The 26,026-nt window shown below is 39.1% G+C and overlaps 1 protein-coding gene and 1 pseudogene across 6 annotated transcripts in view; one reads left to right on the top strand and one right to left on the bottom strand.

The window, feature by feature from the left end:
* DZANK1 (double zinc ribbon and ankyrin repeat domains 1) overlaps window positions 1–26,026 on the top strand; it is a 145,520-nt gene that overhangs the window by 73,122 nt on the left and 46,372 nt on the right. For 4 of the 6 annotated variants that reach the window (XM_053670961.1, XM_053670962.1, XM_053670959.1 and 1 more), the window contains 3 exons: window positions 18,800–18,940; window positions 19,779–19,943; window positions 20,042–20,249. In XM_053670961.1, coding sequence (XP_053526936.1) covers window positions 18,800–18,940; window positions 19,779–19,943; window positions 20,042–20,249 — 514 coding nt within the window. The remainder of the gene's footprint in view (window positions 1–18,799; window positions 18,941–19,778; window positions 19,944–20,041; window positions 20,250–26,026) is intronic. The other 2 variants (XM_053670965.1, XM_053670960.1) reach the window with 1 other exon arrangement.
* Window positions 15,137–16,746, bottom strand: LOC119058072 (hsc70-interacting protein-like; annotated as a pseudogene).

Genomic DNA, 26,026 nt, shown 5'->3' with positions numbered 1-26,026 from the left:
TTTTCATTTTAGTGCTGTTTTATTTAGCTGTGCAGAAGCTTTTTATTTTTATGAAATCCTATTTGTTTATTCTTTTCTTTATGTTCTATGCTCTAGGGGACATATTGGTCAAAATATCGCTGCATGGACTATCTAAGATTTTCCTACCTATGTTCTCCTCTAGGACTTTTATGGTATCACAACTTCTATTTAAGTCTTTTATCTACCTTGAATTTGTTTTTTGTGTATGGTATAACTTAGTGATTGAGTTTCATTTTTTTGCATTAGCTGTTTCTTTTTTTTTGCATTTTTTGCGTTAAATCTTTAAACACCATTTGTTAAAGAGGCTATTTTTGCTCCCTTTTATGCTTCTGCTCCCTTTGTCAAATTTTTTAAATATATATTTTATTGATTATGCTATGACAGTTTTCCCATTTTTCCTCCTTCACTCCCCTCCACTGTGCATGCCCCCTTCCACCCACCTTTCCTCCCTTTAGTTCATGTCCATGTATCATACTTATAAGTCCTTTAACTTCTACATTCCTCACACTATTCTTACCCTCCCCCTGTCTATTTTCTACCTACCATCTATGCTACTTATTCTCTGTACCTTGCCCACCTCTTTCCCCCTCCCACTCCCCTATTGATAACCCTGCATATGATCTCCATTTCTATGGTTCTGTTCCTGTTCTAGTTGTTTGCTTAGTTTGCTTTTATTTTTGTTTTAGGTGTGGTTGTTATCATTGTGAGTTTGCTGTCATTTTACTGTACATGTTTTTTATCTTATTTTTCTTAGATAAGTCCCTTTAACATTTCATGTAATAAGGGCTTGGTGATGATGACCTCCTTCAACTTGATCTTATCTGAGAAGCACTTTATCTGTCCTTCCATTCTAAATGAAAGCTTTGCTGGATAGAGCAATCTTGGATGTAGGTCCTTGCCTCTCATGACTTGGAATACCTCTTTCCAGCCCCTTTCTGCCTGTAAGGTCTCTTTTGAGAAATCAGCTGACAATCTTATGGGAACTCCTTTGTAGGTAACTGTCTCTTTATCTCTTGCTGCTTCTAGGATTCTCTCATTCATTTTAATCTTGGCTAATGTAATTATGATGTACTCCTTGGGTCCATCTTCTTTGGGACTCTGTCCAGTCCCAAAGGAACAAGCTCTCTGAGCTTCCTGGACTTCCTGGAAGTCTATTTGCATTGCCAGATTGGGGAAGTTCTACTTTATTGTTTGTTCAAGTAACTTCCACTTGTTGCTTTTCTTCTTCCCCTTTTGGTACCCCTATAATTTATATGTTGGGACATTTAAAGATGTCCTGAAGGTTCCTAAGCCTCTCCTCAGTTTTTTGAATTCTTGTTTCTTCATTCTTTTCTGTTTGGTTGTTTATTTCTTCCTTCTGGTCCACTCCCTTGATTTGAGTCCCAGTTTTCTTCCCATCACTATTGGTTCCCTGTACATTTTCCTTTATTTCACTTACATAGTCTTTATTTTTTTCATCTAATTTGCAACCAAATTCAACCAATTCCGTCAGCATCCTGATCACCAGTGTTTTGAACTGTGCATTTAATAGGTTGGCTATCTCATCGCTTAATTGTATTATTTCTGGAGCTTTGATCTTTCTTCCTTTTCAGCCATTTTTTTGTCTTAATGTGCCTGTTAAGTAGAGAGGAGCAGAGCCCTAGGTGTTCACCTGGGCAGGGCAACCCAGATACAGTATCTGGGTTGCGACAATATGTGAGGCAGGGGTCTGAGAGGGAACAATGGTGCTTGGTCTGCTCTTTGCTGGATTTCAGTCACTTCTGTCACTTCCCCCAAGCAAATTGGGCCCTTCTGGTGCGGGTTGCCATGTGGGTGGGCTTGTGTGATTTCTAGGACCCTGTGGATTTCTCCAACAAACTCTCCTGTGAGAGTGGGACTTTCTCCAGGCAGCTCAACCCTCACAGGTGTTTTCTGTCGGTGTTTTGAGGTTTTATTTCCCTGTGTTGGAACCCTGGGTTGCATGGTCTGTCTCACACCCCAATTGTTTCTCCCAGTTTTTGAGTGGGAATGTGGGACCGCCCAGTTCCAAAAGCCACATGCACACCAAGCCCCTCCACAACCCACTGCCTCTTTGGGTCTGCCCACTGCTGCCTTGCACGCCTAGGGTCTTCCAGCTGCTGCTTTGCACACCTGGGGTCCACCAGCCACCACCTGCATGCCCATGGTCCGCCAGCTGCTGCTTGTGCATCTGTGTCAACCAGCCACTGCTTGTTTTTTTTGCCTCGACCCCTCTCTGCCCAGCTGCCCAACTCCACCCCACCTCTGGTCTCGATGAATGTGTCTCCTTTAACTCCTTGGTTGTCAGGATTCCATACAGTTTAATTTTCTTCCAGTACTGGTTGTTATTTTGTTTCTAAATTTGTGTTGTCCTTATTTTGGTTGTGTGAGGAGGTAATAGTGTATCTACTTATGCCTCTATCTTGGCTGGAAGTCCTCCCCTTTGTCAAATATTAATTGACCATAAAGACTTGGGTTTATTTCTGGGCTTTCTATTCTTTTTCATTGGCCTATGTGTCCTTATGCCTGTACTGTACTGTTTTGATTATAATATCAAATATAATTTGCCCTTGTAATATAGTCTGATGTCAGATATTGTGATCCCTCCTATTTTATTCTTCTTTCTTAAAATTGCTGAGGCTATTTGAGGTCATTTATGTTTCACATAAATATTTGAAATATTTGTTCTATATCTGTGAAATATGTCATTGGTATTTTAATAGAGATTGCATCAATTCTATAAATTGGTTTGTGTAATATGGACATTTTGATTATGTTAATTCTCCCAATCTGTGAACATGGTATATGCTTCAATTTGTTTGTTTCTTCCTTCATTTCTTTCTTCATTGTTGTGTAGTTTTCTGAGTACAGGTCTTTTACCTTCTTGTTAAGGTTTTTTTTTTAATATTTTTATTTTATTTGTTTTTAGAGAGAGGGGGAGGGAGGGAGAAAGAGAAGGAGAGAAGCATCAATGTGTAGTTGCCTCTTGTCCACTCCCTACCAAGGACCTGGCCTACAACCCAGGCACGTGCCCTGACTGGGAATCAAACTGGTGACCCTTTGGTTGTCAGGCCAGCACTCAGTCCACTGAATCACACCAGCCAGGGCTACTTCCTTGGTAAGGCATATTCATAGGTAACTTATTATTGGTTTTTTTTGTTGTTGTTTTTAAAAAAATGTATTTTGTTGATTATGTGCTGGGAACCATCCTGCCTGGTTTCAGAAACTGTAACCCCTTGTGGCTAAGGCTGAGTAAAAGGACCTTGGAATCATAAGCCACTTAGGAGACAAAGTTTGTCTTCCTTGTAGGGGCACCACATCTGCCCCCTTTCACCTCACCCTGCTTGGTCCTGGGTTTGATGGACGGGTTAGCCAATGACAGATAAGATTCCTCAAAGGATGGATGACCTAAGACAGATAAGGTCACATAGGGTCCCTCAGGGAAGGACTTGGGGGGCTATAGAAAAAGGGGGTGATGGACCCTTGCCCCTGGGCTTTGACATAGCCTGAATCCTCATTCTGTCTGCAAGAAGTCTCCTAATCTCTCAGCTGCCCTATGTCCCCTGCTTGACTTATGCCTGAAACAATGTCAGCGGTGGGCATGGCCCTGTTCTGGAAAGGGTAGGTTCCCTAGGGTGATCAGGCCTGAGAAAGAATGCATAAAATCCTATGAAACCTACTTTGCTAATACCCTCAGTTTAAATTATAAGGGTCCAAGCATGAAGTGAGTTTGTTCCCCAAAGTTTTATGGCCCTTTAGCTATCTGACCCCGACTCAAAATTAAACTCTCAGAGTTTTTTTAATGTTATGTATTTGATCATTATTGCCTGACAGTGACTGATGAGCTTTCCTTATACACCCAAATTCCTATGCAAATTAAACCAAATAAAAGCCTGTCCAGGCTAGGGTCAGGTCCAGCCCTCTCTTTCACTGAGAGCGCACCTGTGTCATCCCTTTTTCTCCACAGGATTTCTATGGTGCATGTGAAGCTGTCTCATCTCATCCGTAACACTGTAGACACTGGTGTGTGCATCAATTATGCTGTTACAGTTGTCTGATTTCCCGCTCCCTTATTTCCCTCAGCCCCACACCTCCCCTCCCACCTGCATTCCCCCCACTTAGTTCATGTCCATGGTCATACATATAAATTCTCTGGCTTCTACATTTGCTATACTATTCTTAACCTCCTTCTGTCTATTTTGTACCTATCATTTATGCTTCTTATTATATGTACTTTTTCCCACATTCACCTGCTTCCCACTGATAACCCTCCAAGTGATTTCCACTTCTGTGAGTCTGTTCCTGTTTTGGTGGTTTGTTTATTTTCACTGTTTTTATTTTTTTAGGTTCAGTTGTTGATAGTTGTGAGTTTGTTGTCTTTTTACTGTTCGTATTTTTTATTTTTATTTTTTGCATAGATAAGTCCCTTTAACATTTCACATAATAAGGGCTTGGTACTGATGAACTTCTTTAACTTGACTTTATCTGGGAAGCACTCTCTCTGCCTTTCCATTCTAAATGATTGCTTTGCTGGGTACAGCAATCTTGGCCATAGGACCCTGCTTTTCATTACTTTGAATATATCTTCCCAATTCCTTCTAGCCTTCAAAGTTTCTTTTGAGAAATCGGCTGATAGTCTAATGGGAACACCTTTGTAGGTAACTGTCTCCTTTTTTCTTGCTGCTTTTAAAATTCTCTTTTCATGTTTAATCTTGGGTAACTTAATTGTGATGTGCCTTCATGTGTGCTTCCTTGGGTCCAATTTCTTGGGGACTCTCTGAGCTTCCTGGAATTCCTGGAAGTCTATTTCCTTTGTCAGATTGGGGGAGTTCTCCATTATGTTTTCAAGTAAGTTTTCAATTTCTTGCTCTTTCTCTTGTCCTTCTGGCACCCTTATGATTCAGATGTTGGAACATTTAAAGTTGTCCTGGAGGTTCCTAAGCCTCTCCTCATTTTTTAAAAATTCTTGTTTCTTCATTGTGTTCTGGTTGAATGTTCTGGTCCAAATTGTTGATTTGAATCCCAGTTTTCTTCCCTTCACTTTTGGTTCCCTGTATATTTTTCTTTATTTTACTTTGCATGGCCTTCACTTTTTACTCTATTTTGTGATGATATTCAGCCATTTCTATGAGCATCCTGATTACCATTGTTTTGAACTGTGCATCTGATAGGTTGGCTGTCTCTTCCTTAATTGGTTGTATTTTTTCTGGAGGTTTGCTCTGTTCTTTCATTAGGGCCATTTTGTGTCTCAGAGTGCTTGTTACAAAGTAAGTGGTGGAGCCTTAGGTATTTGCCAGGTCAGGACAACCCACATTGCTGTGTTGTGGTACTATATGTGGGTCGGTAGGTTTAAGGGAGAAAAATGCCACTTGCTCGGCTCCCGGCCAGCTTTCAATCACTTCCTCCACTACCCACAAGCAAACTGGGCCCTTCTGGTGAGATTCCCAAGTGGGAGGGTTTTTGTACATTCTAGGACCCTTTGGGTCACTCCAACAAACTCTCCTGTGAGGTTGGGAGTTCTCCCACTGCCTCAGCCCTCACAGGTTTTTTTTTAGTCAGAGATTTTGAGACTTTATTTCCCCTCACTGGAAACCCCTGGGTTGTGCAGTCTGTCTCACTCCCCAGTTGTTCCTCCCGGTTTATCCGCATGCAAATGTGGGACCACCCACTCTGACAGCCACCTTCTCACCTAACCTGGTCCTCCAGCCACCACTTTGCCCTGAGTCCTTTCTGCCCTGGCTGCCTGTCTCTGCCCTTTGTACTTGCCTGGATGAATATTTCTTCTTCAATTCCTTGATTGTTGGACTTCCATACAGTTCAGTTTTCTGACAGTTTTGGTCATGATTTTTTCTTTAATTGTAGTTGTCCTTCTTTTGGTTGTGCGAGGAGGCACAGTGTATTTTTCTATACCTCCATCTTGGCTGTAAATCTTTATTTTTCTTGCTGCTATAGCAAATGGGATTTTCCCCTTATTTCTGATAAGGGGAAAATATTTCCCCGCTTATTTCTGTTTCTGATATTTCATTGTTAATTTACAGATATGCCATTGATTTCCGAATATTGACTTTTTATTATGTTGTTTTGCAAAATTTACTTATTAAGGTGAGTAGTTTTATGGTGGTATGTATAGGATTTTTTATGTACACTATCATGTTATCTGCAAACAATGACAGTTTTACTTTCTCTTTTCCAATATAGATACCTTTTATTTATTTTTCTTCTCTGGTCACTGCAGCTTGAACTTCCAATGCTGCGTTAAATAGAAGTAGTGAAAGCAGACTTTTCATGATCTTAGTGGGAAAGCTTTTAGTTTTTTCCCTTAATTATGATGCTGACTGTGGGCCCCCTTTTTTAAAAAAAAGACTTTATTCATTTAATTTTTAGAGAGGGTAATGGACAGAGAAAAAGGAGCTAAACATCATTATGTGGATGCCTCTCGCATGGTCCCTACTGGGGGTCTGGCCTACAACCCAAGCATGTGCCCTAGAATGGGAATAAAACTGGCAATCCTATGGTTCTCAGACTGGCACCCAATCTGATCCATACCAGCCAGGGCTATATGACCTTTATTATGTTAAGTTGATTTCCCTATGCTCCCACTTTGCTGAGTATTTTTATCATAATTGAGTGCTGTACTTATTCAAAAGCTGTTTCCACAGCTATGAATATAATCATGTGATTTTTGTCTTTCCTTTTGTTTAAGTGATGTATTATGTTTATTGACCTGCAAATATTGGACCACCCTTGCATCCCTGGGATGAATCCCACTTGATCACAGTGAATTATCTTTTTAATGTATTGCTTCATCTGGGTTACCAATATTTTGTCGAGGATTTTAGTATCTATATTCATCAGTCATATTGGCCTGTAGTTTTCTTTTTTTTTGTTGTGTCTTTATCTGGTTTGGGGATTAGGATGATGCTGGCCTCATAAAAAGAATTTGGGAGACTTCCTTCATGGATTTTTTGGACTAGTTTGAGGAGGATGGTGGTTAGTTCTTCCTTAAATATTTTGTAAAATTCCCCTGTGAAACCATCTGGTCTAGGGCTCTTCTGTGCCAGGAGTTTTTTGATTACTGCTTCAGTTTCACTAGCTGTTATCAATCTGTTTAGGCTTTCTGTTTCTTCTTCATTCAGTTTTGGAAAATTATATGTTTCTAGAAATATGTCCATTTCATCAAGGTTTTCAGATTTCTTGGCATATTGTTCTTCACAGTAATTTCTTACAATCCTTTGTTTTTCTGTGGTATCGGTTGTAATCTCTCCTCTTTCATTTCTGATTGTGTTTATTTGGGTCCTCTCTCTTTTTTTCTTGATGAGCCTGCTTAAAGGCTTGTCAATTTTCTTTATCTTTTCAAAGAACCAGCTCCTGGATTTATTGACCCTTAGAATTGTGCTTTTAGTCTCTATGTCATTTAATATCTGCTCTTGGTTATTTCCATCCTTCTACTTACTCTGTGTTGTCTTTGTTGTCATTCCTCAAGTTCTTGTGGATATAGGATTAGGTTGTTTATTTGAAATGTTTTGATCTTTTTTTAGGTAGGCCTGTATTACTATGTACTACCTTCTCTGGATTGCCCTTGCTGTGTCGCATAAGTTTTGGGTTGTGTGAATTCATTTTCATTTGTTTCCAGAAACTTTCTGATTTCTTCTTTGATCTCATTCTTGACCTATTCATTGTTTAATAGCATGCTATTTAATCTCCATAAATTCAAGTATTTTTGAGTTTTTTCCTTGAGGTTTCTACTTTCAGTCCCTTATGGTTGAAGAAAATGCTTGAATTTTCTTGAATTTGTTGAGGCATCTTTTGTGTCCTATCATGTGGTCTATCTTTGAAAATATTCCATATGCATTTGGAAAGAATGTGTATTTAGCTTCTTTGGAATAAAACCTCTCTATATATATATCAATTAAGTCCATTTCATCTAGGGCATGTTCAATGCCACAATATCATTGTTGATATTTTGTTTGACAGATAACTCCATTTTTGACAGTGGGTGTTCAAACCCCCTAGTATAAGTATGTTGCTATCTATATCTTTCTTGAAGTTCTTCAAGATTTTTCTTTATATATTTCTGGGCACCTATGTTGGGTGCATATTATAATATTTATGTCTTCTTGATGGATGCTTCCTTTGAGTATAATGAACTGTCCATCTGTGTTTCTTTTCATGGCCTTTCTTTTGAAGTCTATTTTTGTCTGCTATAAGTATTTCTACTCTTGCTTTTTTTCCCTATCCATTTGAAATATTTTTTCTAACCCTTCACTTTCAGTGTGTGTAGGTCTTTTGTTCTGAGGTGGGTCTCTTGTAGGCAGCATATGTGTGGGTCATGCTTTCTTATCCATTCAGCTACCCTATGTCTTTTGATTGGAACATTTAATCCATTTACATTTAATGTTAGTATTATTTACATTTAAGGATAGTCATTGCCATTTCTTCCCTTTGTACATGTCTACTCCTGTCTTTCATGCCTTCTCTTCCTTTTTTTTAAAGCAGTCCCTTTAACATATCTTACATGCTGGTTTGGGGGAGCTGTATTCTTTTAGCCTTCTTTTGTGTGGGAAACTTCTTATTTTGTGTTCCATTTTCAATGAGAGGCTTGCTGGATAGAGTACTCTTGGTCCCAGGCTTTTTTCATTACTTGGAATATTTCTTGCCATTCCCTTCTGGCTTGTAGTGTTTCTGTTGTGAAGGCAGCTGCTAGCCTTATCAGGACTCCCTTGTATGCTACCTCCTGTTTCTTCCTTGCCTCCTTTAAGATTTTTCTCTTTGTCTTTTAATTTTGCCATTTTAATTGTGAGGTGTCTTGGAGTGGGCCTCTTTGGGTTCATCTTGGTTGGGACCCTCTGTGCTTCTTGGACTTGTATGACTTTTTCTCTCATCAAATTAGGGAAGTTTTCCATCATTACTTTTTCAGATAGGTTTTCTATCCTTACTCCTCTTATTCTCCTTCTGGTATCCCTGTTATACAGATATTATTATGTTTCATCTTGTCCTGCAGTTTCCTTAACCCCTCTTCATTCTTTTCAAGTCTTTTTTTCTTTTCTTGCTCTTTCTGGGAAGTTTTTTCTACCTCGTCCTCCAACTCACTGATTCAATTCTCTGCTTCATCTAGCCTGATTTTGATTCCTTTTGCTGTGTTCTTCAGTTCAAAAATAGCCATGATTTCTTTAACAATTTTTCTATTCTACTCGTCTACTCTCTTTCTTGATTTCATGTACATGTGTGTCAAATTATCTGATATAATCTAATAGATTCCTTGGATTCTTTTCATTAAATTTTTCCCCTTTTATTTACATTGTACAATTCCTATTGATCTCTTTCAAGTTTATTTACTCTCTCCTTTATCATTTCTTTTAGTTGTTAACTATACCCAGTAAATATTTTATTTCAAATATTGTATTTTTCTATTTCAGAATTTTTATGTTTTTCTTTTTATTATTTCTATTTCTCTCCTTAAATTTCCATCTCTTTATTCATAATGGGAAGAAAGTATGCTTTAAAATTCTGGTTGCTAGTTTCAACATCTGATTCATCTCAGGGTTGGACTTAATTAATTTTTTCTCTAGTTTAAAATCATAGTTTAGAGAGATGCAAATTAAAACCACAATGAGATACCACTTTACACCGGTCAGCATGGCTATCATAAACAAAGCAACAAACAACAAATGTTGGAGACGGTGTGGGGAAAAGGGGTCCTTAGTTCACTGTTGGTGGGATTGCAGACTGGTACAACCATTATGGAAAACAGTATGGAATTTTCTAAGAAAAATAAAAATCGACCTGCCTTTTGACCCAGCAATTCCACTGCTAGGATTATATCCTAAGAATCCTAAAACATCAATATCAAAGAACCTATGCACCCCAATGTTCATAGCAGCACAATTTACAATAGCCAAGAGCTGGAAGCAACCTAGGTGCCCATCAGTAAATGAATGGATCCAAAAATTGTGGTACATATACACAATGGAATTCTATGCAGCAGAGAGAAAGAAGGAGCTACTAACTTTTGCAACAACATGGATGGAACTGGAAAGCATTATGCTGAGTGAAATAGGCCAGGCACTGAAAGACAAATACCATATGATCTCACCTTTAACAGGAAGCTAAACAACAAAACAAACAAGCAAGCAGAAAAAAAAAACCAAAGACACTGAAATAGAGAACAAGGGGACAGTGACCAGAGGGGAGAGGAAAGGGAATTTAAGGGGGAAAAAGGGGAGGGATTTTGAGGAGCAAGTGTGAAAGACACAGGAATGAGGACTGGGGGGGAGGAAATGGGAGGGAGGTGGGGAGCACAGGGCGGGGGGGGGCTGGGATGGGAGAAATAGACAAAAAAATTTACTTGAAAAATAACTAAATAAAAAAATTTTAAAAATTCAAAAAAGTGAAAAAAATAAAAATAAAAAATAAGTAGTAAATCTATCTCAGACCACACTCAAACAGATTGTATTTTGAAATTTAAAAATAAAAAATTAAAAAATTAATAAATAAATAAAATCATACTTTATTTTTAATGTAGGTAGAAATATCCAATAACTATGTATTTCTAAGCAGAAAAAAAAACCTCTTCACTTCTCTTTGTCAAGCATTACTAGCATAAGAAAGGACCATTTCTGTTTATAAATGATATTTTCTATGAAAATGAATGTATTTTTTGTTTGTGGAACTTAAAAGTCTAAGAGCAGAGAACACATTTGCAGAAGACTGACTTTACTTTTATGTATTTATAGTAGTATATGCAATTTTAAAATGTACTTAGGTAATGTATAGTTAAGTAAATAAAATCAAAGAAGAAATTCAAAAGCAACTGGTCTTGAGTTATTCACAGTGTACATTGGAAATTTATATAAAGCACTACATGCACTAACAAAAAGAACACTGGGAACTCAAACATTAATTTATATGTTTAGTATTTTAAAATTTTTTTAATTTATTTATCTTTAGAAGGGAAGGGAAGGAGAGAGGGAGAGAAATATCCATGTATGGTTGCTTCTCATGCAGCCCCCTGCTGGGAACTGGCCTGCAACCCAGACATGTGCCCTGACGGGGAATCAAACCGGGATCTTTTGGTTCGCAGGCCCATACTCAATCCACTGAGCTACACCAGCCAGGACTGTTTGGTATTTTTAAAAGTTTAAAAAACATCCTCAATTACCATGCAGCTTTTTCTCACTTACATAACAGATGCATTTCTGTCTGCTTGTGTACAGCAAAGGGTTAGAATCTGAATCAACTTACAGTTTCAAGTATGTGCTGTTTCAAAAATGTATCCCTGAAATTGACTTCACTGCTGCCAGCACTGATTCTTCAAATAAGCAAAGTGCAGAGGGCCTCATCCCTTAAAACTGTTTTTAGGTAGAAACCTAGAAGTTTCTGGTATAGTGCCAGTACTTATTCTTATTTAATATAGGAATTGAATATACCACAGAAAATATATCATTTTCTTTATCCCTAGAGAGGAAAGAAGGGGTGGAAATATGGTTGCAGTATTTAAGAGCTGAATAGAACAATGAGTCATTCACATACCAACAACACTACAATGAAGAAAAACCATGGATCTCATCAATTTTATAACTCATGCTCTATCAAAAACTTAGATTTCCGACTTCTGGCCAAGATGGAGGCATAGGTAGACACACTATACCTCCTTACACAACAAAAATAAGGACGACAAAAATTTAGAAACAAAATAACAACCAGAACTGACAGAAAAGTGAACTATATGGAAGTTGGACAGCCAAGGAGCTAAAATAGACACATTCATCCAGGCCAGTAGGCGTGGTGGAGTTGGGCAGCTGAGCTGAGAGGGGTTGTGGCACAAAAAGCGGTGACACTGGGCATGCAAGACAGCAGAGGGCGGACCTTGGGTGTGCAGGTGGCAGCTGGCAGACCCTGGGTGCAGGGTGGCAATAGGCAGACCCAGCTAGGCAGTGACTGTGAAGCCAGGCACTGTGGTGCAAGGTGGCTGGCTGACCAGGCAGTGGTCCCACATTTGCATGCAGATAACTGGGGAGCAAAACAAACCGTGCAACCCAGGGTCCCGGTGCCAGTAAATAAAGCCTCAAAACACCAATTGAAAACACCTGAGGGGGTTGAGGCACAGGGAGAGACTCCCAGCCTCACAGGACAGTTCATTGGAAAGACCCACAGGGTCCTAGAACACACATAAACCCACCCACACGGGAATCAGCGCCAGAAAGGCCCAGTTTTCTTGAGGGAAGCGACAGAAATGACTGAAATCCATCAGAGAGCAGACCAAGCACCATTGTTCCCTCTCAGACCCCTGCCCCACATACTGTGTCACAGCCTAGCTATGGGGTTGCCCCATCCTGGTGAACACTTAAAGCTCTGCCCCTCACTATGGAACAGGTGCATCAAGACAAAAAAATGCCCTAAATGAAAGAACAGATCAAAGCTTCAGAAAAAATACAACTAAGCGATGAATAGATAGCCAATCTATCAGATGCATGGTTCAAAACACTGCTGATCAGGATGCTCACAAAATTGGTTGAATTTGGTCCCAAATTAGATGAAAAAATGAAGGCTAAACTAAGTGAAATGAAGGAAAATGCACAGGGAACCAATAGTGATGGGAAGAAAACTGGTATTCAAATCAATGGTTTGGACCAAAAGGAAGAAATAAACAACCAAACAGAAAAGAATGAAGAAACAAGAATTCAAAAACTGAAGAGAAGCTTAGGAACCTCTAGGACATCTTTAAATGTTACAGCATTCGAATTATAGGGGTACCAGAAGGGGAAGAAGAAAAGCAACAAGTGGAAGTTACTCGAACAAACAATAAAGGAGAACTTCCCCAATGTGGCAAAGCAAATAGACTTCCAGGAAGTCCAGGAAGCTCAGAGAGTCACAAAGAAGGTGGACCCAAGAAGGAACACACCAAGGCACATCATCATTATATTACCCAAGATTAAAATGAATGAGAGAATCCTAGAAGCAGCAAGAGATAAGAGGACAGTTACCTACAAAGGAGTTCCTATAACATTGTCAGCTGATTTCTCAAAAGAGACCTTACAGGCAGGAAGGGGCTGGAAAGAAGTATTCCAAGTCATGAAATCCAAAGACCTACTTCCAAGATTGCTCTATCCAGCAAAGCTTTCATTTAGAATGGAAGGACAGATAAAGTGCTTCTTAGATAAGGTCAAGTTGAAGGAGGTCATCATCACCAAGCCCTTATTATATGAAATATTAAAGGACTTATCTAAGAAAAAGAAGATAAGAAACGTACAGTAAAATGGCAGCAAACTCATAATGATTAAGAACCACACTTAAAACAAAAATAAAAGCAAACAACTAGAACAGGAACAGAACCATAGAAATGGAGTTCACATGGAGGGTTAGCAACAGGGTAGTGGGAGGAAGAAAGAGGTGGGAAAGGTACAGAGAATAAGTAGCATAGATGGTAGGTAGAAAGTAGACAGGGGGAGGGTAAGAATAGTTTGGGAAATGAAAAAGCTAAGGAACTTAAGACACATGGACATGAAGTAAAGGGGGGAATGTGGGAGGGCATGTGCAGGGTGGAGGGGCATGAAGGGGGGAAATGGAGCAACTGTAATAGCATAATCAATAAAATATATTTAAAAATTTTTTTAAACTTAGATTTTTCTTTATGTATCTCAATATACTCAAACCTCATACTCTCTTCAAATACAAACTCAATTGGTATTTCCTAAGTAGAAGACCAAACATCAAAAAAAAAAATGATGTCTTCCAACATCTTTTGATATGGTAAAATTTCCCTGAAGTAAAAATCTATATTTAAATATGAAATCTCTTAGCCAAGTAGAAAACTGTAACTGTTATGGGTATTACCCTACATAGTCATCATATGCATTACATATTAAATTAAACCCAGCATTGAATATGCTTGCACAATTATGCTGTGAATGATAGCAGTGATGATGCTAGTGAAAAAGGACTATTTTTAGCACAAAGAATAAGGGGAGAAATGTAAAAACAAGTAGAAAGCTGACAAAGAGTTTGGTATTTTCTGACCAGAAAATATAATTTTAAACATAGGAGTATAAAAAGAAAACTATTTTCTTATTTCCCCTTTGTGGAAATAATATGAAATATTTATTATTTATTTTATATATCACACAAGAACAGAACTAAGTAATCCAACTCTATTACAACATTATAAAAATCATCCCTTCACCATAGTGTAAGATTTAAATGCATCTACAAAAGGGTACTTGTTACTTAAAATGTAGTAAGATTGCTGTTGCCCTTCCAAGTACTTCTAGTCCCTACCCAGGCCCTACTGCAAAACTGATGGTGCCAGTAGTTTTATCGAAATAAATCATTAAAAAAAAGAGTGAAATAAGCCAGGCGGTAAAAGACATATACCATATGATCTCACCTTTAACAGGAACTTAAACAACAAAACAAACAAGCAAGCAAAATATAACCAAAGACATTGAAATAGAGAACAGGCTGACAGTGACCAAAGGGGAGGGAATTTCAGGGGAAAAGGGAAGAAGGGTTTACAGGAACAAGTATAAAGGACACATAGACAAAAACTAAGAAGGGTGGAAATGGGAGGGAGGTGGGGAGCACTGGTGGGGTGAACTGGGATGGGAGTAAAAGACAGAAAACTGTACTTGAACAATAATTAAAATAAATAAATTTAAAAAATAAAGCATTTAAAAAGAAATCAAAATGCCTAACTATATATTAACTCAAACTATATATTTGCTTCCCACTAATAAATCTTTATTTCACTGAAACTGAGCAATAAATCTTTCATACTGAAGTATCTTTTGCCCAATTAATTCCAAGGAAAACACCAAAATGATTAGTAAAGAAAAAGGTAGGGTTTAACACACCCTTTAAATTTATTTAAAAATATTTTTAAGATTTAAAGTGTTTAAACTTTATAATTCCTAGTGGGGAAAACATTGTATGAAAGAATACTATAATGGTAAACCACTGTCAAATGTTACAGCTACATTTGGGGCAGAGGGGGAGGGATACTCTTCAACACACTCCAGCTTCTTCATGAGGTCAGAGGTACATTGGTTTGTATTATTGTGACATCCATTGGGTGATCCAAGTTGCTTTTCCTTCAGCAGGGGCTTTATCTGTCAGAAGGACTTTACTCTTGACCTCCAAATTTGGCTGACAATTTACTGATTAGATTCATAACCTTTGGGTTGCTCTAGTATTTTGATATATTTGCTAAGTTCTGAGCCACATCCTGGAAGGCCACAATAACTTCTGAATTCTGCATGGCTACAAGAACCTCTAGATCACTGAGAATTTCATTGAGCCCAGGCATTCCTCCAGGAAAGCTACCTGGAAAAGAGCCATACTGGGTTTCTGATTGTTGTCTGGCTTCTTCCTCTTTCTGAGCTCTCTCATGTTCTTCCTGAGCCTTCTAAACCCTTTTTATTCTTTATTTGATCTCTTGTTCTTCACGTTTCTGCTCATATTTTCTCTGATCTTCTGCAATTTTCTGGGCCCTCAGTTGAACTTTCAGCATTGCACTAGCATCTTCCTCATACTCCAATTTACATGCAAGAGCAAGATCATGGGCTGCTTCCCAATGGCCCAGAAGTCTGTGTGCTTTCCCTCACCATTTATTAGGCTGAGCTGAGTCAGGATTTACTCCAGTAGCTCTGTCACATCTCTGATGGCACCATATGGCTTCTGTAATTTTATGAAGACACAGGCTCTTTTGGCATACAGAATGGCCAAGTGAGGATTCAGCTCGATGGCATCTATAAACAAGTCAATGGCTTTCTGCACTTCACCATCATTTAGGGGGCATCAGTGGCAGCCACATTTTTATTGTTTGCCTCATCCATCATCTCCTTGGTTATCTCTACACGTTCATCTCTCATTTCCTGAGGGGTGTCAGTGTCTGCTTCAGTCACACTCTCATTGTCAGTTTCTAGATCACTTTCCTCATTATGGTTCGTCTGTCTTTATGTCTTCCTCCCACCTTGTTACTATTTGCTTTTTTCTTCTGATTTGGTTTTATTAGTAGCAGGTGGCATTTTACCTTCTATACTCTCCATCTCCCTCAGGAAGCACATGTCCTTGATATGCAGAATGGTTGGATCCTGCCTACACATTTTCACAAAGGCCAAAGCTTGCTCATTTTGCTTGGCTCTTGGCCAGGAAGCAGGGGGAGGCAGCAGGCCCCACTAAGGTTGCTAACTGGGTGTGACCATGTAGGAGGATGCAGCTCAGACTTAATTTTGAGAGACATTTAGTTCTAGTTCATTCTAAGCAGTGCTTTCCCAAGTCAGTGATGTGTATTATTGACTGCTAAATCAAAACAAAACAAACAGCAATTACCAAAAAAAAAAAAAAAAAACAGCAGTCATCAGAGATTAGTAACAGAAGCAAAAGAACCACAACTTAACATTTATAATGCTAGGATACAACCTAAAATTCCTCAAGATACCAAAAAACCCACCAAAAAACCCCACCAAACAAACAAACAAGAAAAACAACCCTCAAAAACTGGTTTCGGGTGGGGAGAAAAAGGAACAAAAATTGGTCTCTTCATATATTTCATCTTTAGAAGAGCTGCATTGAATGTTATGTGTATGTGTCAGTAAGAGGTGTGAGTACTCAGAATTTGGGGATCCCTTCCTTCTCTGTCTTTTTTCTTTCTGGAAGCTCCCTACCTCTTCAGTAGCCAAATATTACCCAGTTTCAGTCTTCTGGTTCTCCTGGCCAGAAATACTTTCTCATCTTTTTACATGCACTTGTGTGGACTGCCCTTACCTAGCCCCAGTCTAAAGGAAAACTAACTTTCTGTAATACCCTTCCTCCTGTGTGTACTTGCCTTAAGAGTCTATCTGCTTCTGTTCATTCTTTATGCCTATGTGCATTATGAGCAGATTTTAGAGTTGTGTTCTGTGTGGAGTTGTTTGTTATAGTTTACTCCACAGATGGCAAACACAAGGCCCTCAGGCTAAATCCGGCTCTCCACCTTGTTTCTATACAGCAATAGCACTGAGCCCTATGCCTTAGGAATGGCCCTATGCCTGTAATGTTCAGGAATGGTTGCATTTATAAAGTTCTAAAATTACATTTGGCTTTTTGAAGGCAACCATGAGGCTGATGTGGCCCCCCAGTGAAAATGAGTTTGACATCCCTGGCATTACCAGAAGGAAAATATGTCATTTTAAAAAATGATTTCATTATTGTGCCCTAGGTTGTGTGGCTCAATGGATTGAGTGCCAGCCTGAGAACCAAAGGGTTGCTGGCTCAATCCCCAGTCAGGGCTCATGCCTGGGTTGCAGGCCAGGTCCCCAGTGGCAGGTGTGTGAGAAGCAACCACCCATTGATATTTCTCTCCCTCTCTTCCTCCTTTACCCCCTCTCTAAAAAGGAATAAAATCTTTAAAAAAAAAAGTTCACTTGAACAGTACGTGAATTTAAGCAAAAGGTGTGAAGGCTTTATATTTGAAGTCCAGGTCAGCATTTTATTAAAACACTGTTTTAACAGTAGGATCAATTGAAATTTAAGTCTCTTTTGATGTTTCCCAAGGTGTCTCCCTCTACTTCACCTCATACAAAGACAGATCTTAATTCAGCTGCTGTGGATTTGGGGGGCTGATGCGCCTTCTGTATGTTTAAGAATAACAGAACAAAACAAGACAGAGCTTGTCAAATAAAGTTAACTGAAATATTGATGATTCAGGGAAAACTGTCCTTAGAAAACATTTTTCTTAGTGTGTGCATTCTTAGTATTATACATGGAATGTATGACCATAGACATATTTAGTATCAATTAAATCAATTCTTCATCGATTTATCCCTTTATTCGGTCACTACTTGAATGGCTCCCATGTACCAAGGTACCAGGCACTGTGCTAGTAGGGAAAAAATGTGAACTAGCAGTTCTTTTCCTTAAATAAATCAGAGTCCACTGGAAAGCAAGATGGGAAGGGAAGGAAGCTGACATATGGAGCATGGCCCTGTGCTCAGCATTTTTACATACTTAAATTGCCATTAATCGTCAGAAATCCCCCTACTGACCTATGAGGAAGTTGTTATATTGAAAAGGATTTGTGGAGTCATGGATAACAGTCATGGCCTGGGTTCAAATCTTGGGCCTTACCCTATCTGTGCCTTAGTTTCCCTCTTTGAAAAACAGATTATTATGGCACCCACCTCACAGGTCTGTTGTGCAGATTGACATGAGGACACAGGGGAAATGCTTAGAACAGTGCCTGCACATAGTAGATAATCACATAGTAATGATGAATACTAACATCCCTATTTGTGTGATGATAATATCATTTACTAGGCAATACAAGTAAGTAGTGGGAGCAAAGATCCTAATATAGGTATACCAACTAAGTCTCAGAAATTCCCACAAAACAATTCTCTCTCTCTCCTCAAAATAATTTTATGTGTCAGGAGTGGAAAATAAATTCACATTTTCAGTTGGAAACCAGAACCCCAAATGATAGAAGATGAACCTCAATGATGACACCTTAGGTAGTTCAGCTCTTCTTACATTTGTTCTTTATTAATATTGGTACAATAAACTACAACAGGTTTGCTACCTTTGGCATTAAAGATACTAAAGAATATTAAGTTGTGTGAAGCACCAATTATATTGACTTTCTGTGAAGGAATGCAGGTTCTTTGTACACATTAATTGATGAAGCTTATGCTAGTTCTCCTCTTTTGTGCAGAAATACATTATTTCTAGATCGTGTGTTTATTTGGGGCTTTTTTCTTTTCTGGATTGGGAGGGTGATTGGAGAATATATTACTGATCTGCCTGTCAGTGCTGTTGTGTTCCCCAGTCCCTGTGTAGTGGAGATAAAGCTGCTCCTGCACCCACTCTGAAAGGAGAGACCATTCCCTGTTCCAAATGTGGTCACCGGAACCGCCGGGGAGCTTGCTTTTGTGATTGGTGTGGAGCCATGGTAGGTATTTTAAAACTGAGCTTTTTTATGCAGAGCACCTCACCACAACCCTAGAAAGAGCCAGGAGCCCCCTCTAACACAGCCTTACAGAAATCACTTCTTGGGATTTGGGTCCTAGCACTTATGTACCTAAAAATTTGGAGACAGAGATAGTTAATTCTCTTAAATTGAGAATGGTCTCTTATTGCTGTTTTAATTTGCATTTCTTTCATGTTAAACTTATTTGCTTATTTGTTGACAGTTGGTACTTTTCTTATGAGTTAATTTTCTGCTTACCTTTTTAATAAAACACTCAAAATTCATTGCTTATTTGAGTATTTCATGTGAATAATACAAAAGAGTTAGTGTGCAGAGTTAGTCTTTCCTCTCACCCCAGTCCCACACCTCTTTTCCCTAGAAGCAATCACTGTCACCCAGTTTCTGCAGTGTTCTTTCAGCCATTCAATGCACTAAGTAAACTGTTAGTTTAATATGAACACTGATCTAATTCTCTCCACCTGGCAATATATCTTGTTAATAACCTCCTTGTTCTCTTTAGTGAGTTCATAATATTCTTTTGTCTGTATGTACCATGATATATTTAGGCCATTCTCTCTTGCTGGACATTTGTTTCCAATTATTTCCTCTAAAATCACAATCTTTCAAGGAATGGTCTTACACACTTCTATGTGTATTTGGCCATCTGCAGGATAAAGTACACATTTATTCCAGAAGGTAGAATTGCAGGGTCGGAGGGTATCGGCATGTATTATTTTGATGACTGGTATTGGAATAATTTGTATGGGAAAATTATGATTCTAATATTCATGAAAGTATAAAAATATTTTCTACCTTCCAGCTTGGCATTCCTGCTCGCTACTCTGTTTGCCCTAAATGTGGGGCCAGCAACTATCCATCTGCTGGATTCTGTGGCTCTTGTGGTATTTACCTCAAGTCCTTGGCAAAACTTAGTGTGGACAACACCCTGGCTCTAGCTGAGGGAGAACCTGGCCCTTGTGCTGAGGTGAGACCTTCCCTGCCGTTTTATGTGAGTAATATTCTAGTTATGTTCTAATAATTATCATTATATTCTGATATTTTATGTTTCTGCCTCACTCATAGCCCAGGTCTGCCTGTCAGTCTCTAAATGTTACTTTACCCAAAGCTGATGTTGGAACTAAGAAGGATGTAGGTACACAGACCACTGGCCTCTTCTACCCATCTGGCAAGCTACTAGCAAAAAAGGAATTGGAAATGGCTTCTCATAAGCAGCGACAGGAGAAAATGAGTGACCATAAACCTCTACTCACAGCCATCAGCCCAGGAAGAGGTGAGGAGAAAGATATGCTCTCTTGTTAGAAGAGAACTCTTTCTTTGAAAGAAAAATTTCGGTTTTTCTTCCTTCATACTTATTTTTATATATAAGAAATTGGTTCCTTTATTTTACTTTTTTCAAGTAATTTTCATTTGTATGAGTAATAGCTCTTCCTTTAACTTGCAATACTCTGGTGTTTTGACTCATAGCCTCCTATCTAGTTTGTAAATCAAATAGCACACATGGATTTCTGCTATTACGGCAGAAATGGTTGTTAATCTGTTATTATTGCTATTTGCTGTTATCTCTTTATTTTATTATGATAAAATTCACATAACAATTCACCATTTTAACTATTTTACAATTCAGCAGTTTAGTATCTTAGTAATATCATACAACCATCTCTCTGTGTCCAGAACATTCATATATATATATATATTTTATGTTGAAATTACTTTTTTAAAATTGTCGTTCAAGTACAGTTTTCTCCATTTTCCCTCCACCACTTTCCCCCTGTCCCACCCACCCCCACCTCCTACCCTCAATCCTTTCCTGCTTTGGCTTTGTCAATGGGTCCTTTATGCATGTTCTTTGATGACCCTTCCCCTTCTCTCCCCCATAATCCCCTCCCTCTCCCCTCTGATTACTGTCAGTTTGTTCTTTATATAAATGTCTCTAGTTATATTTTGCTTGTTTGTTTGTTTGTTTGTTTTTTATTTTATTTTTTTAAATTGATTATGCTGTTACAGTTGTTCTATTCCCCCCTTCATTCCCCTCCACCCTGCCCCCCCATCCCCACCATTACCCCCCTTTAGTTTATGTCCATGTGTCTCAAGTCCTTTAGCATTTCCCATGCTATTCTTGCCCCCCCTTCTATTTTCTATCTACTGTCTATGCTACTTATTTTCTGTACCTTCTCCCCCCATCTCCTCCTCCCACTCCCCTGTTGCTCACCCTCCTTGAGATCTTCATTTCTATGTTTCCACTCCTGATCTAGCTGTTCTTTTAGTTTGCTTTCGTTTTAGGTGTGGTTGTTAATAACTGTGAGCTTGTTGTTCTTTCACTGTTCATGTTTCTTTAACTTCTTTTTCTTAGATAAGTCCCTTTAACATTTCATATAATAAGGGCTTGGTGATGATGAACTCCTTGAATTTGATCTTATCTGAGAAGCACCTTATCTGTCCTTCCATTTTAAATGAAAGTTTTGCTGGATAGAGCAATCTTGGTTGTAGGTCTTTAGATTTCATGACTTGGAATATTTCTTTCCAGCCCCTTCTTGCCTGTAAGGTCTCTTTTGAGAAATCTGCTGACAGTCTGATGGGGACTCCTTTGTAGGTGATTGTCCCCTTAGCTCTTGCTGCTTCTAGGATTCTCTCCTTCATTTTAATTTTGGCTAATGTAATTATGATATGCCTCGGTGTGTTTCTTCTTGAGTCCAACTTTTTTGGTACTCTCTGAGCTTCTTGGATTTCTTGGAAGTCTATTTCCTTTGCCAGATTGGGGAAATTTTCTTTTATTATTTGTTCAAATAATTTTTCCACTGGTGGTTGTGTCTTTCCCCCTTCTGGTACCCCTATAATTCGGATATTGGAGCGTTTAAAGATGTCCTGGAGGTTCCTAAGACTCTCCTCATTTCTTTGAATTCTTGCTTCTTGACTCTTTTCTGTTTGGCCATTATTTGCTTTCTTCTGGTCCACTCCATTGATTTGAGTCCCAGTTTCCTTTTCATCGTTATGGGTTTCCTGTGGAATTCCATTCATTTCCCTTAGTTTAGCCTTCATATGTTTCTCTAATTTGTGGCTATAATCAACCAGATCTGTGAGGATCCTGATGACCAGTGTTTTAAACTGTGCGTCTGAGAGTTTTGCTATTTCTTCGTCACTTAGATTTATCTCTGGGGCTTTGAGGTCTTCCTGCTACATTTTTGGTCTGTTCTGGCCCTTTAAATGTGAGAAGCGGCGCCTTGGACTCCCAGGTCGCTGGGTTGTGACACTGTATGTGGGGGCATGGTCAGAGCGGGGAAATGGCGGCGCCCTCTACTGCCGCTGCCACGGGGACCGCCGGGGCCCCGGTCCAACCGCCCACTCTCTCGCCTGTCCGCTCGCCTGCAAATAGGCAACCGCAGTCAACACGCAGCACCGCCTCCCCACTGTCTCCTCAGCAGTCGCTCACCTGGTGGGTTGCTCGGTCGCTCACTAGGTCCAATCCTGCGTTTGGAACCCGTGCGTCTGGATTCAGGCGTCTGGATTCCGCGCCCGGGTCTGACCCAGACCTCCTGTGCAACCCCTCACGAGATGCCGGTTTCGCCCCTTACCGGTCGGGCTGAAGAATTTGTTGTTAACGGACTTCTGAAAAGTTCAATTTTCCATGTTCTGGTTGTGTTTTCTGATGCTAATATTTAGTTGTCCCTAAACTTGGCTGTGTGAGAAGGCACGGCACATCCACCTATACCTCCATCTTGGCGGAAGTCTGTTTGTTTGTTTTTTTATTAGGTTCCACTTATAGGTGAGATCATATGGTATTTGTCTTTCACCACTTGCCTTATTTCACTTAACATAATGCTCTCCAGTTCCATCCATGCTGTGGTAGGAGGGTAGGAGCTTCTTTCTTTCTGCTGTGCAGTATTCCATTGTGTAAATGTACCATACTTTTTTGATCCACTCATTTACTGATGGGCACCTAGGTTGCTTCCAACTCTTGGCTATTGTAAATTGTGCTGCTATGCAAAAAGAAAAAGAAAATATCTGGGAATAAACCTAACCAAGGAGGTAAAAGACCTGTATGCAGAAAACTACACAACACTGAAGAAAGAAATCAGGGAAGACACAAACAAATGGAAACATATACCTTGTTCATGGATTGGAAGAATTAACATTATCAAAATGTCCATACTACCCAAAGCAATATACACATTCAATGCAATACCTATTAAAGTACCAATGGCATATTTCACAGACATAGAACAAACACTTCAAAAATTTATATGGAACCATAAATGAGCCCGAATAGCAGCTGCTCTTTTGAGAAAGAAGAACAAAGTAGGAGGGATCACAATACCTGATATCAAACTGCATTACAAAAGTACTGTAATCAAAACAGCCTGGCACTGGCATAAAAACAGGCACATAGACCAATGGAACAGAACAGAGAGCCCAGAAATCAACCCAACTCTCTACAGTCAATTAATATTTGACAAAGGGGGCGGTAACATAAAATGGAGGAAAGATAGCCTCTTCAACAAATGGTGCTGGGAGAACTGGACAGTTATGTGCAAAAAAATGAAACTTGAGCACCGACTTACACCATACACCAAAATAAATTCAAGGTGGATAAAAGACTTAAATATAAGCCATGACACCATTAAAGTCCTAGAGGAGAACATTGGCAAGAAAATCTCAGATATTCCACGCAGCAACATTTTTACCAATATGTCCCCTAGAGCAAGGAATATAAAGGAAAGAATAAACAAATGGGATCTCATCAAAATAAAAAGCTTCTGCATGGCTAAAGAAAACAGTATTAAATTAGCAAGACAACCAACTGTATGGGAAAACATATTTGCCAATGATACCTCAGACAAAGGTTTAATCTCCAAAACAGAATTTACATGACTCCACTCTAGGAAGACATCAAACCCAATTAAAAAATGGGAAAAGGACTTGAACAGACACTTCTCTAAAGAGGACATACAGAATATCCAGAGACACATGAAGAGATGCTCAATATCGTTAGCTATCAGAGAGATGGGAATTAAAACCACAATGAGATACCACTTTACACCAGTCAGGATGGCTATAATAGACAAAGCAACAAACAACAAATGTTGGAGAGGTTGTGGAGAAAAGGGGTCCTTAGTTCACTGTTGGTGGGATTGCAGACTGGTGCAACCATTAGGGAAACAGTATGGAATTTTCTCAGAAAAATAAAAATTGACCTGCCTTTTGACCCAGCAATTCCACTGCTAGGACTATGTCCCAAGAATCCTAAAACATCAATTTCAAAGAACCTATGCACCACAATGTTCATAGCAGCACAATTTACAATATCCAAGAGCTGGAAGCAACCTAGGTGCCCATCAGTAAACGAATGGATCATAAAATTTTGGTACATATACACAATGGAATTCTATGCAGCAGAGAGAAAGAAGGAGCTACTACCCTTTGCAACAACATGGATGGAATTGGAAAGCATTATGCTGAGTGAAATAGGCCAGGCATTGAAAGACAACTACCATATGATCTCACCTTTAACAGGAAGCTAAACAACAAAACAAACAAGCAAGCAGAAAAAGAAACAAAGACACTGAAATAGAGAAGAAGTGGGCAGTGACCAGAGGGGAGAGGGAAGGGAATTTAAGGGGGAAATGGGGGAGGGACTTTGAGGAGCAAGTGTGAAAGACACAGGGATGAGGACTAGGGGAGAGGAAGTGGGAGGGAGGTGGGGAGGCAGGGCAGGAGGGGCTGGGATGGGAAAAATAGACAAAAAATGTACTTGAAAAATAACTAAATAAAATTAAAAAAAACAAAAAAAATTTAAATAAATTGTGTTGCTATGAACATTGGGGTGCATAGGCTCTTTTGAATTGGTGTTTTAGGATTTTTAGGGTACAATTCCAGCAGTGGTATTTGCTGGATCAAAAGGTAGTTCCATTTTTAGTCTTCTGAGGAAATTCCATACTTTTTTCCATAGTGGCTGCACCAATCTGCATTCCCACCAACATTGTACTATGGTTCCCTTTTCTCCACAGCCTTGTCAGCACTTACTATTTGTTGATTTGTTTATCCTGGCCATTCCAAATGGTGTGAAGTGGTATCTTACTGTGGTTTTAATTTGCATCTCTTTGATGGCTAGTGATGCTAAGCATCTTTTTATGTGTCTCTGGGCCCTCTGTATGTCCTCCTTGGATAAGTGTCTATTCAGATCCTTTGCCCATTTTTTAATTGGATTTTTTGTCTTCCTGGAGTGGAGTCATGTGAGTTCTTTATATATTTTGGAGATCAAAGTGTCCAAAACATTTTCATTGCTCCAAAGTAAACCCTATTCTCTTTAAGCAGTCACTCCCCACACCTCCTTTCCCAAGTACTGGACAACCATGAATCTACTTTCTGTTGTTATGGACTTACCTGTTCTGGATATTTTATATAAATGGAAGCATATAATATGTGGTCTTTTGTGACTAACTTCTTTCACTTAGTATAATGTTTTCAAGATTCATCCACATTTTAGCATATTTAAGGTCTTCATTTTTTATAGCTGAATAATAGTCTAAGAATTACATTGTGTAGAGCTGTTCATCAGTTGATGAGCATTTGAGTTTTGTGCACCTTTTGGTTATTTTTTGAAAGATTTTATTTATTTATATTTAGAGAGAGGGGAAGGGAGGAAGGTGAGGGAGGGAGGAGAGGGAGAGAAACATCAGTGTGTGGTTGCCTCTTGTGCACCTTCCATGGGAGACCTGGCCTGCAACCCAGGTATATACCCTGACTGGAAATCGAACCAGCAACCCTTTGATTCACAGGCCTGTGCTCAATCCGCTGAGCTACACCAGCCTAGGCCACCTTTTGGTTATTATAAAAAATACTGCTGTGAACATTAATGTATAAGTTTTCTATGGACATATGTTTTTATTTCTCTTAGGTATATACATAGGAGGCCAATTGCTGTGTCAAATGGTAACATTATGTTTAACATTTTGATAAACTTCCAGATTGTTTACCAAAGTGGCTGCACTATTTCACATTCTGACCAGCACAGTATGAGGGTTGTGATTTCTTCATATCTTTGCCAACACT

Source organism: Artibeus jamaicensis, unplaced genomic scaffold, assembly GCF_021234435.1.
Source record: "Artibeus jamaicensis isolate MK-2021 breed Jamaican fruit bat unplaced genomic scaffold, CSHL_Jam_final contig_65, whole genome shotgun sequence".
Classification (NCBI taxonomy): Eukaryota; Metazoa; Chordata; class Mammalia; order Chiroptera; family Phyllostomidae; genus Artibeus; species Artibeus jamaicensis.
Note: the sequence above shows the minus strand (reverse complement) of the source record. Positions and strands in the feature narration are given on the sequence as shown.